At 45.6% G+C, this 12,442-nt stretch overlaps 2 protein-coding genes across 3 annotated transcripts in view; both read left to right on the forward strand.

Moving 5' to 3' along the window:
- Positions 1-12,442, forward strand: part of LYSMD3 (LysM domain containing 3) — a 123,362-nt gene that overhangs the window by 23,620 nt on the left and 87,300 nt on the right. The gene's annotated exons all lie outside the window — the stretch shown is intronic.
- On the forward strand, positions 4,473-12,350 carry MBLAC2 (metallo-beta-lactamase domain containing 2). The gene is made up of 2 exons (XM_056849138.1): positions 4,473-4,957; positions 11,685-12,350. Exons 1-2 carry the CDS (start codon positions 4,474-4,476, stop codon positions 12,068-12,070), a joined length of 870 nt encoding a protein of 289 aa, XP_056705116.1. The 5' UTR covers position 4,473; the 3' UTR covers positions 12,071-12,350.

Raw genomic sequence — 12,442 nt, forward strand, 5'->3', positions numbered from 1 at the left:
GCCGATTACGCACGGGAGATTTCGCCTTGGATTTGCCACTCTCTAGATGCACATTTTCCCCATCTGAATTCTCAAAACTCTGCATAGGGGTTTAATGTCGAGTTTTGAGAATTTGGATGGGACAAATGTGCATCTCTGTGTGTGTTAAGTGCCGTCAAGTCGCTTCCGACTCATGGTGACCCTATGAATCAACGTCCTCCAAAATGTCCTATCTTTGACAGCCTTGCTCAGATCTTGCAAACTGAAGGCTGTGGCTTCCTTTATTGAGTCCATCCATCTCTTGTTTGGTCTTCCCCTTTTCCTGCTGCCCTCAACTTTTCCTAGCATGACTGTCTATTCCATCTAGAGAGCAGAAAACCCAAGCCAAAACCTCCCATGCATAAAAGTCAGTTCAGTTCTTTTCCAAGTTAAAAAAAAAAGAAAAGAAAACCCGATTCATTTTCGACACACGCCCATTCACAGAGGGGTATTCTTCACGGAGATTTGCTGCTGTTTCGATGCTGATTTGCGTCGGAGGCAAATTTTGGTTATTCACTCCAGATCCGTGTTTTCCCCCACTGAGCAAAATAAGCCGGGTTAAAAGAGAGGCAATCCAAACCACTTCTGAGCCGTACTTTCCAGTAGAAGAGCTTTTTGTTGCTCGTATGCCCATGAAAAAATGTTTGCTTCGCTCCCCGGGACGTCTCCTTTCTCCTCCCCCAAGAACGGTGATTGGCTGGGGGAGTTGCCACTCTAACAGCATCACACCGGCAGGAGGGAGACCCAAAGCAGACTGGCTGCCCCTCTTCAGAAGGGTGATGGGGGTTTTGGCTTGGATTTGCCGCTTTCAGGATGCCCCCCCCCAACACACACACACATAGGATCGCACCGGCTGGAGGGAGACCCAGAGCAGACTGGCAGCCTCTCTTCAGAAGGGTGATGGGGGTTTTGGCTTGGATTTGCCGCTCTCAGGATACTCCCCCCAACACACACACACACACACATAGGATCACACCAGCTGGAGGGAGACCCAGAGCAGACTGGCTGCCTATCTTCAGAAGGGTAACGGGAGTTTTGGCTTGGATGTGCTGCTCTCAGGATGCCCCCCCCCAAAAAAACACACAGGATCATGGGAAGAGTGGGTGGGATTAGGCGGATTTGGAGCGGTAAGTCATGAGCGGCAGCAGACGTAAACAGCGCAGAGAAGTGCGCTGTTTCTCCCGTGAAAAATTGAAAATGCCTCGGGATGGGGGGAGAATCTGCGCTGCCATGAAAAAGCTATTTAAATTGAAACCGAAAGATTTGAAACCGAAGCAAAATCCACCGTGAAGAATACCCCAGAGAGTGAATCCATCGCCCCGAAGAGGAGCCACCCTGCCTAATATTATTATTCTGGGGAGTCTCTCCTGGAGCCTGAACCCACCGGCCCAGCCCATCTTTCCGCCTTGTTGGATTTGATCCAGGCCCAAAGGATCGTAATTGTGGTTAAGAAAATCAGGTCAAGCACACAATAAAACAGAGTCAAAGACTTTTCTCTTCATCAAACAAAAATCCTTTACTTTCCTAAATTAGGGAGGGTTACATGGAGTAAAAACAAATAACAATCTTTCTATCTAGTTCCCTATAAATCTTGCTAGGAATACTAGCAGGTACTAAGGCTTAAACCCCTTTTGTCTGTGTCTCAGCTCAGGACAAAAGGGGTTTAAGCCTTAGTACCTGCTAGTATTCCTAGCAAGATTTATAGGGAACTAGATAGAAAGATTGCTCACAGAAGCAAGATGCCTGGTCTCAGCTCAGGAGAGCTGAGAACAGGCATCTTGCTTCTGTGAGATTCAAAAGTAACTAACTCATCCTGCCCCAAAGTTTCACACCTTTAACAAAAGAACAGGGTAATAAACGATTCTGACTCTGTGCCTTTCTGCACGTTTGCAATGGCAATTCCCTAGCCAATAGAATACTTACATCTTGTCATTTGATCATCCCCTTGAGACTATCTAAACTGTTGATCTAAACAAGTTAACTCTTTAACTGCCCTGACAGAAATGGAACTCGCATGGAATCCCTAACACGCCTCACCCCTCTCAGCTCGCGCCTCTTCCCAAGCCCATCCTCAACGTGCAGCTGCGCTCCAGGCAAAGCCCATCGCGCGTGCCCAGCCGCACCAAGCCGCCTTCCCCAGGACGCAAGACCACGATGGGCTTGATGGCACTTTTCACACACACACATCAAGTGTTGGCTGAAGTTGAATTGTCTTGGGGTGTAGGATCTCTTATAGGCAATCTGATGTGGGGCAGTGGAATTAGCTGCCTTGTGGGGGTGTCTCTCCTTATGCTAAATAAAGCAACGGTTGCAAACATGCTTTAACTCTCCAGCATGCTGGAGCTTCCCGCCACCAGGGGAAATGGGCACAGTAAGAGCTGCAGTCCAAAGCACACTAACTGGGAAGCCAGATGATCTACTGAACTCCTTAGATTTTATTCTCTAAGGCTTTCACGGTCAGAGTTCATTGGTTCTTGTAGGTCAGGGGTCTCAAAACTGCGGCTCTAGAGCCGCATGCGGCTCTTTGGCCCATTGAGTGTGGCTCTCCGAACTTAGTTCAGAACCCCTGCTCTTGCGCCAGCTCGCGCCGGCAGCCGGGCTGCGGAGCCGGCGGGCCTGACAGAGAGAGAGCGGGTGTGCTGTCTCCCCCCCCCGCCGTGGAGAATGGCCAGGTCCCCCTTTCCCTTGCCCTCAATGGTTGGGAGGCTAAAGCCTTCCCTCCCCTCTAGCCGCGCGATTGCTGGGTGGGCGGCTCGGCGGTTCCTGGGCCCACCCACCTATCAGCTGTTGGGCGGGGCGGGCTTCCTTTGGTAGACCTGGCCTCTGGCTGAGTCCCATTGGGAGGCCATGTCTACCCACTGGCTTTCTTGGCGGTAGACCTGGACTCCGAGGAGGGGGGAAAAGTCCCCCTTCAGAGGCCAGGTCTACCAATTGGCTTCTATGAGCCTCTGGAGACAAGGTCTACTGTCAAGAAAGCCAATGGGTAGACCTGGCCTCCCAATGGGACTCAGCCGGAGGCCGGGTCCACCAATAGGCTTTTATGGCGGTAGATCACGTCTCCAGACGAGGACTCCGGACGGGGAGGGGGAAATGGCAGGGACTTACAATTTAATTTTATCAATAAATAAGATCACTATTAAGTATGATGCCCTGACCTGGATGGCCCAGGCTAGCCTGATCTCGTCAGATCTCAGAAGCTAAGCAGGGTCAGCCCTGGTTAGTATTTGGATGGGAGACCACCAAGGAATACCAGGGTTGCTGTGCAGAGGAAGGCACTGGCAAACCTCCTCTGTTAGTCTGTTGCCATGAAAACCCCCAAAAGGGGTCGCCATAAGTCGGCTGCGACTTGACGGCATTTTACACACACACACACACATTAAGTATGATATCAAGTTTTATTCAGTGTACCTATAGTTTAATTAAAACTTTAATTAAAGTTTATTAAGTTAATAAACAGTGTACGTACCTATATAGTTTAAGTAATTTGGCTCTCAAAAGAAATCTCAATCGTTGTACTTTTGATATTTGACTCTTTTGACTAATGAGTTTGCCGACCCGTTGTAGGTTATCCTACAACTGTGTGACCGTGGTCTTGGTATTTTCTTTCCTGACGTTTCGCCAGCAGCTGTGGCAGGCATCTTCAGAGCAGTGACACTGAAGGACAGTGTCTCTCAGTGTCAAGTGTGTAGGAAGAGTAATATATAGTCAGAAAGGGGTTGGGTTGAGCTGGATCATTGTCCTGCAAAAAGTATCAAAGATAATGCGCTAATCCTTAGATTTTATTTATTTATTTCAGTTCAGAAGTGGAACCTGTTGGATTCAACGAGTCATTGCCCACACACACAAATTTGGGCAAAAACGCATGGTCACTTTATCCTCCTTTAATCCCTGTTTTCGCCAGGAGTGAACGCACATTAGGCGAAACGCATGCATTCGATCCAGGCCGAGTCCTGGCTGAAATGGGGATTAAAGGAGGATAAAGCGACCATGCGTTTTTTGCCCAAAGAGACATAAAACGCATGGTCGCTTTATCCTCCTTTCATCCCTGTTTCAGCCAGGATTCAGCCTGGATCGAGCGCGTGCGTTTCCCTTAATGTGCGTTCGGTCCTGGCTGAACCAGGGATGAAAGGAGGATAAAGCGACCGGGCGTTTTCGCCCTATATAAGGTGCTCGCTTTATCGGAACAGGAGACCGGTGATGCCAAATCTATTCCAGCAGCAGCTTTCATGAGTCAGAGCTCAATGCCCCAGATGCAGGGGATGAAGCGAGCTCCGGCCGCCGCCCCGGCTCCTCCTCCTCCTCGGGCTCCTCCCAGCCGCGGCTCACGGCCGCCTGGGCTGGCTGCGGGGCGGAGCTCCCCCGCGGCTGGACGGCCGCCCCGAGCAGGAGGAGGAGGAGGAGGAGGAGGAGGCAGGCAGGCAGGCCGGTCGTCCGCCCCCCCCCCCACCGGCGGCAATGTCGGCGCTGGAGTGGTTCGCGCACAAGTCCCTGGGCGGCGGCATCTACTGGATCCAGGAGCGCTTCTACGAGTCGGGCAACCGGGCCAACATCTGGCTGGTGCGCGGCTCGCAGCGGGACGTGGTGATCGACACCGGGCTGGGGCTGCGCAGCCTGCCCGACTACCTGCAGCTGGCGGGGCTGCTGGGCCCCCAGGAGGAGGAGGAGGAGGGGGAGCAGGAGCCCCCCGGCGGCGGCGGGGGGCGGCCCAGGCCCTTGCTGGCCGTGGCCACCCACGTGCACTTCGACCACGCCGGCGGGCTGCACCAGTTCGGGGAGGTGGCGGTGCACAGCGCCGAGGCGGCGGCCCTGCGCCGCGGGGACAACTACGAGGCGGTCACTTGGCTCTCGGACCGCGAGGTGGTGCGGCCGCCCAGCCCCGGCTGGAGCGCCAGGCAGTTCCGCGTGCGGCCCGTGCAGCCCACCCACGTCCTGCAAGAGGGTAAGGGGGGGGGGCTGCCCGGGCCTGTGGCGTCGCTGTAAGGGCAGGGAGCCTCTGGCCAGGCTCAGAGCCCATTGGTGCACCGGGGCTGGCTGCTCTCGAGGGGCCCGTTTGGGTCCCCCACCCAGATCCTCAGCACTCCACAGTAAGCCTCCCGTGCAGAGTTTTGAGAATGCGGGTGGGGAAAATGCGCCTCGAGAGAGCAGCAAGTCCAAGGGGGAAACCTCCCGTGCATAAATGGCCAGAGTGGCTTTTCTTCACATGAAGCTGCCTTAGACCGAATCAGACCCTTGGTCCATCAAAGTCAGTATGGTCTACTCAGACCGGCAGCGGCTCTCCAGGGCCTCAGGCGGAGGTCTTTCCCATCACCTACTTCTTAGTCCCTTAACTGGAGATGCCAGGGATCGAACCTGGGACCTTCTGCATGTCTACTGCTGAGCCACACAGGCAGCGGCTCTCCAGGGCCTCAGGCGGAGGTCTTTCCCATCACCTACTTGCCTAGTCCCTTGAACTGGAGAGGCCGGAGATTGAACCTGGGACCTTAGGCATGCCAAGCAGATGCTCTACCACTGAGCCACGGCCCCTCCCCCCTTTTAAAGGGGGCATTTGATGGAAGCCAAACCCAGCCCTGAGGGGTGATCTTGCCCAGGGTTACTCCAGTCTACTCTAAAACCACCGATGGGTTCAGACTGGAGTTAACTCTGCGAACAATTGCTTTGTAAAGAGCTCGTCTCACATCTAGCCTGGGAGGGCTCAAACTTGTAAAGCAAAAGATGTGGCTTGCAGGCAGCCTTGAACACCTGCGGCCCTTTTTATTTAACGAATTACTGTTTCTAGACAGCTCCGGTTTGTGCAACATAGAGTGGATTGCTAAGAGTCTTTAACCTAACGTAAACTTCCCAATGATTTGTAAGAAAAGCAACTTGGGGAGTATTTACATTATTTTTAATATACTGTTCAACTAAGTGCAGAAATTGAGTATAGTCTTACAAATGTTCATTAATATTGTCGTTAGTGGCATTGTTCTGTATAAATGTTATCATTCTTATTGCTTTTTTATTAGGATATGATGGTGTGTTGTGTGTGTGTGTTATGGGGGGCCTTTAGGGCATTGGGCTCTAAGATTGTAAATCCACTGCTGAGTGTGTGTGGGGTGAGGGTGCATTTCTTGCGGCATACAAGTGAATGTAGACAGATGTGGGGGGAGATTTTGAAAGTGCTAGACCTGCATATCCACAGACAGCGCTAGAATGAAAAGGGATGGGCTAATTGTGGCATGGAGGAAAATGTGGAAGCAATTGGCTTTTCCCATAGGCCTTTGAGATGCTTCAGGAAATGTGTAAAATGTGACAGGTGGTGGTGGTTGTACACTAAGGGTTGGAATGGAGAAAAAGCATGGTTGGTGTGGATTTTAAAAAACATGGTCCCTGTGTACACTCATAGCAAAGCAAGATGGTAGTAGCTTTTCAAGTAGGTTCTTGGTGCCTAGGAAATGGCAATTATGGGTCCTGTATGTATATTCAAAGAGAATTTTTTTTTTTACTATCCCATTCTGTTGTGTGTGTTTGTATGCACGTGTCCATGCATACGTGAAGCAAAATAGTTTCCTTTTGAGTATTCGTATGAAAGGGGTTTGAGGGTGGGGTGCCTGGCAAATTCCATGTATGCCGCATCTTCACAGAATATGAATGCTGTCTCTTAAAGTGCAGGCCCTCAGAAAATGCACTGTCAGAAAATGCACCGTGTCCTTGAATGAGAGATTATGGGTGGGGACGTCTCTGGATGCTTCTGTAGAATGGCTTGCAGGAGGTGGGATCTTACACTGGTTGGTGTGTTTGCATATAATATACCCTTTGATAGCTTTGTGTATAATTGTATTTCTGCAAAGCACCTCCGTTGCTGAGGGAGAACACAAATAGTAAAATCATCATCCAAAAAAACCTCCCAGAATTTATTGGCTTTAGAGGTAGTGTCGCTATATATAAAATAAGGCATGCAAAATAAATCTTCAGCAGCACAGAAATGTACCCAATATTATTTGTAATAATCATCATACACATGAAGGGTTTTATATGTGATGCTGTTTGAATGAGAATAAGCACCACAGTCTTCAGCTAAATAGTGTGTTTGATTTCAGCTGGTGTGTAGCAGTTCATTCTATAGCTCTAACAGGGCCAGTCTAAGCAATTTCACCCTTCTAAGTCACAGAAGGGTGTAACTGTGCTTGGGGTTGTATTGTAATTCTTGTTTTTGATGTTTTTGAAAATGTAACTTCTGGTTTTTCTTAATAGGGATGGAAAGCCTTAATGATGTGGGTCACTTCAGATCTCCTATCAATCTGACTCTCCCCTACCTTATTATTGTAGACCCACCTAGCTTTAAATGTGATTCTGGCCCTATATCTCTGGACCAAATGGGAAAGAATGTGGATTCAGTTGCTTTTTTGTGAGGGAGATGAAAACAGCATTCAGGAATGGAGACCTGGTAGGGATTCTGGAGTACTGGCTGAGTTTATTTAGCTGGCTGGCACCAAGCCCCTCAATGAGGAACTTTGTGGACTAGTTTCAAAAGATATTCCACAGTAATTTATATTCCCATCACTTTCTACCTCCACATTTATATTTTATTCTTTTTTACTGTGTTTTCTGTGTGTTTGAATTCAGAAGGGTTGAGTGCAGGATATAATATTTTTAATAATGTTCGGACAAGAGTATTAACACATCTGTTGTAAACTACATACCCATACCTTGACTTTTTGGTAGTCTTGTCTGTAAAGTTCAGATGCACCAATGTCTTGTGTTGTATGGGGCATTAAGCCATATTCAGTACCACTTTAATAGATTTATTAACTGCTTGTTAATTGATCTTTAAATGCAAGCTGGACCATGTTGTGTGTGTGTAAAGTGCCCTCAAGTCGCAGCCGACTTATGGCGACCCCTTTTTGGGGTTTTCATGGCAAGAGACTAACAGAGGTGGTTTGCCAGTGTCTTCCTCTGTATAGCAACCCTGGACTTCCTTGGTGGTCCCCCATCCAAATACTAACCAGGGCTGACCCTGCTAGCCAGGGCCATCCAGGTCAGGGTGGACCATGTTAGGGGGACTAATAAAGCAGGCCATTCATTACTATTATACAGTTTCTATTCAGTGTCCTGACAACAGTGACTAGAAGAAACCAATAGTGTTCTTTTCTGGTTTAGGTAGCTGAAATTGTACATGCATATGTTGTTCTGCCTGGGGCATTCCCAGCGGTAGGAAGCCTGCCAGGAACGGCATCAGTTGCCACTCTGCTTACAGGAAGAACACAGCAAAGGTCCAACAAGAACATTTGGTTGCAATTTCAGAATGTGATACAAGATCATAACCTCATGTACTCATGTTTCCAGGTGGCTACCATGATTTCTGCTTAATGTAAGGCTCTGGAAAATCTTCTGTGCCATTTAGGCCTCTTGAGAGCATGTATGGTAAGAGATGCAGAGTATAGATATTTTAATTAAATTAATAGTTTCATGTCACTTCTTTTTTTTCCTGAACACACCAGTTTATTTATTCAAGATTCAATCTGCAGTCCTAAGCAATGCAGTCCTAAGAGATCTTTGAAGAAGATTCCATTGCCTTTAAGGAATCTAGCTCCTGAGTTTAATGTGCATGCTTGGAATCGGACAGCATGCCATCGCAATGTGATTTACTCCTCTGCACTTGCAGCTAGGACTGCATCTAAGGGTCTGGTTAGATGGGACATGAAATAATTGGGGAGAGGCCACAGTTCAATAATAGAGCATCCACTTGACATGCAGAAAGGCCCAGGGTCAATCCCTGGCATCTCCAGTTAAAAGGAACATATAGTAGGTGATGTGAAGGATCCTGGAGGGCTGCCACCAGTCTGAGTGGACAGTTGTGATTTTGGTGGATCAGTACTCTGATTCAGTATGAAGCCGCCTCGTATGTACTTATGTATCAATGTGAGTTGGGTTGGAGGAAGACTTGATTCTGAAACTATTGAGAAATTGGCATGCTAAACCTTAATTACATTTATACTACTACATCTTAAAATACTTGTCTCAAGCGTACGGATTGTTGATCACAGTAGCATGTAGTACAGGAAGCCAGCAAAGCTGAGGGAGATATAAATTTTACTACTACTTAAATAGTAAAATAAATGATTGAATAATTTAAACGAGTCTCATAATTTAGTATGAGTTCTAAAGAATACAGTTTAGCTCGCTTTTAAGCTGTCCCCTGAGAGAGGATGTGGCTTTGCAGATTTGATAAAAAGATGTCATGTGAAATAGCTGCTATAAATGATCTGAAATTATGATTAAGCAGCCAATAATGGTTAGGTGGTTGTAGTTCATGGCAAGTTTAAACATTTTACAAAAGCAAGTATTTAGTTTCTGGGAGATGACAGATTTCCTGCCAGCAATTGATTTGCCTACATTTGTAAAATTAAACCAATTTGAAGGCTAATTGGATTTGTGAGAAATGGCACTTGATCCTGTTTTATGCTCTTTATCCTTTAACTTTCTGTCATTCGCCCAATATCACTTATTTCTGGTACTGTAAAAGAGAAGCATATAAAGAGCTCTACTGTAGATGAACCTTTCAAAATCCATCCAGTGACACCAGCTGGTCCAGATTAGTTAAAGTGATGGGTATTCCAGAATAACTGGATTTCTCGTGATTTAAAAAAAATCACAACAATGTTATGCTTTAAAATATTAAATAAATGATACAATCTATGTTTTACACAAAATTTAGCAGAGTCTGAATAGCCATGAACTACAAGATCTGGAGAGAAGGGGACAACTGAAATTGAGACCATAACGCAAGTGCTCAGAGTGTGCCTTAGATCTGTCTGTTGGGAGAGACTGTATGGTATGAACATCCCATAGCATAAATATATACCTTTTCTGTTTTTACATAGCCAGTTATGCTACCCTCATTTTATAAGCAAACTAACACATTGTGAGCTTCTATTAAAATCTGGCATCTCTCATGGGAAAGGTGTAATTTCTAAAAGTATAAAATGCTGTGTGAATATCTTTTGGGGAAAGATGGGAAGAAGACTTAGGAATGCCAATTGAAAAAGCTGAATGGGGAATCTTTCTTTTTTTATGGACCAGTAAGTGTTAAACTGAAGGCATCAACATGTAAGATCCTTTCATGGTGGCATCCAACCCCCTCCCCAATTTTCAGGATTCAGCTAAGCATGTATCAGAGACTGACAAGAAATTGGTGCTGTGATGTGCTGTGCTCATAACATGTAGTAGGTTAAGTTTTAGCGTGATGCATTTTTAAGGGTAAGCAAAATAATCAAATTCTTAAAAACTCAATGCTGGCAATTTTACACATCTTTCTAGTAGAACTAAAGGATCTCCAGCACAAAGACCTGATAATATTTATACTTGTAGGGCAAGTTCTGCATTGGCAGTGGGTTCACAGTAGGAATATAGTAGTGATGCAGAAATTCACCTGGCAGTTCAAACCAGGCAAGGACATTTCTCGTTCATGTATGGTAGTCTTTGTTGTAAGATTTTGAGCATCACTTTACTTGCATGAGAAATTAATGTGGCGGCCCAATAGCTGTACTCTGTGATGTTTCATTTTTAAAAAAAATTGGAATGTAGATTGACGGTTTCCAGTCTGTGGGCCATTGTTTTGTTTTCCATATTTATTGCATAATCTTATTAAGATTTTGATGGACTCCCTTTCTGTTGCTTGAAAGAGCTCTATTGATATCCCATCTACTCCTGGTGACTTGTTTCTTGCATTGAATGCAGCTTTCACTTCACTTTCTAAGACTGTGGGTTCTTCAAAAGATTCTTCTTTGAAGGAATCTGTCATCCTTTCATCTTTTTTGTATAGCTCTTCAGTGTATTCCCAACTTTTCTTTATTTTGTCCTGTTCAGTTAATGTATTTCCAAACTGTTAATGTATTTCCTAACCATGCTTTCAATTTTCTTTGATTTCTTGGATCTTATGGAACAGATATTTTGTTCTTCCTTTTTTGTTGTTCTCGTCTATTTCTTTACACTGGTTATAGTTTTCTTTGTATCTGCATGCCTGTCGCCAGAACACTGCATTTACACTTCTGAGTATATTTCTGGCACCGTTTACTTTTGATTCTCATCTGTCTTTAGCAATTTTAGGAGTTTTATCAGTCATCCATCAAGACTTTTAATTTCTTTTGGCTACAGGAATCGTCTTTGCACTGTCTTCCTTGATAATATCCCTGGTTTCAACCCATATTTCTTCCAGTTCCTGTTCAAGAACTTAGTAATGCAAATCTGTTCTTTACATGGGCTTTAAACTTCAGGAATGTTGTTTAGATTGTATTTTGGCACTATGAATGTTTTGATGCTTTTCTTCAGCTTTATTCTAATTTTTGATATGAACAGTTCAGGGTCTGTACCACAGTCAGCTCCTGGTCTTGTTTTCTCAGGGAGTCTAGAGCTGCTCCATATTCTGCATGCAATTATGCAGTCTGTTTGGTGTCTTTATTAGTCATCCAGTGATGTCCATATATGCAGTCATCTGGTTGCTTGCAGTGTGTTTGCAGTGAACAACTTATTGTCTTGTCTTCACAGAATTCTATTAGTTGCCCTGAATACTCTTCTAATCTGAGGTTTGTCACAGGACTTCTACCTGCAACTGTGATGTATTCCTGTGGTATTTCTAGAGATCATGCTTTACAATTCAATTTTCTGTGTGTTTTGTTTTCTTCTCATAGGGGATGTGATCAGCCTCGGCGACAGACAGCTTACTGTCATGCATATGCCTGGCCATTCAAGAGGAAGCATTTGCTTGCATGACAGGGAACGGAAGATACTGTTCAGTGGAGATGTTGTGTATGATGGTTCAATGATTGACTGGCTTCCCTACAGCAGGATAAGCGACTACGTTGGAACCTGCCAGCGGCTGATAGAATTAGTGAATAGAGGTCTTGTGGAAAAAGTCCTTCCAGGGCATTTCAACACTTTTGGAGCTGAGCGGCTTTATCGCTTGGCTTCCAACTACATTTCTAATGCTGGGGTGTGTCACAAAGTTTCGACATGCGCTATGAGATCCCTCGCAAGCCTAGCACTTCGCGCAACAAATTCTAGAACCACTTCATAGTATAGCATATATAACATGTATTATTGTAAAAACCCAATGGCTTATATAGGTTTTATTTTGCCAGTGCAAAGAATACCTGTCAAAGGAAAAGCAGGCTGACGAATCATTAAAGATACTTATTTTTACCTACTTCCTTTCTATTTAAAAAACAACAGTATAAGCTAGTAGCTGTGCCAGAGCTACTGATTTTTCCTTCTATTTTTTTCAAGGCATGTTTGCACATAAGTTGAATGCTATTTGACAGACGTTTTACATGTTTAGTATTTTACAACATTTTGAATCACATGTTGTGCTAAAAGGAGAAGTTTTACATTCATGCCCATCTTTTTGAGGTCTTAAATTAGGAATTTGTTTAAAGTATATTTATAATGG

Source organism: Euleptes europaea, chromosome 4 (genome assembly GCF_029931775.1).
Source record: "Euleptes europaea isolate rEulEur1 chromosome 4, rEulEur1.hap1, whole genome shotgun sequence".
Lineage (NCBI taxonomy): Eukaryota > Metazoa > Chordata > Lepidosauria > Squamata > Sphaerodactylidae > Euleptes > Euleptes europaea.

What these genes read in the sequence shown, in the direction of transcription:
- MBLAC2 (XM_056849138.1), top strand. Translation starts at nt 4,474, where the DNA reads ATGTCGGCGCTGGAGTGGTTCGCGCACAAGTCCCTGGGCGGCGGCATC. An exon ending in CACCCACGTCCTGCAAGAGG is followed by an intron (nt 4,958 to 11,684) that starts GTAAGGGGGGGG and finishes TTCTTCTCATAG; the next exon opens with GGGATGTGATCAGCCTCGGC.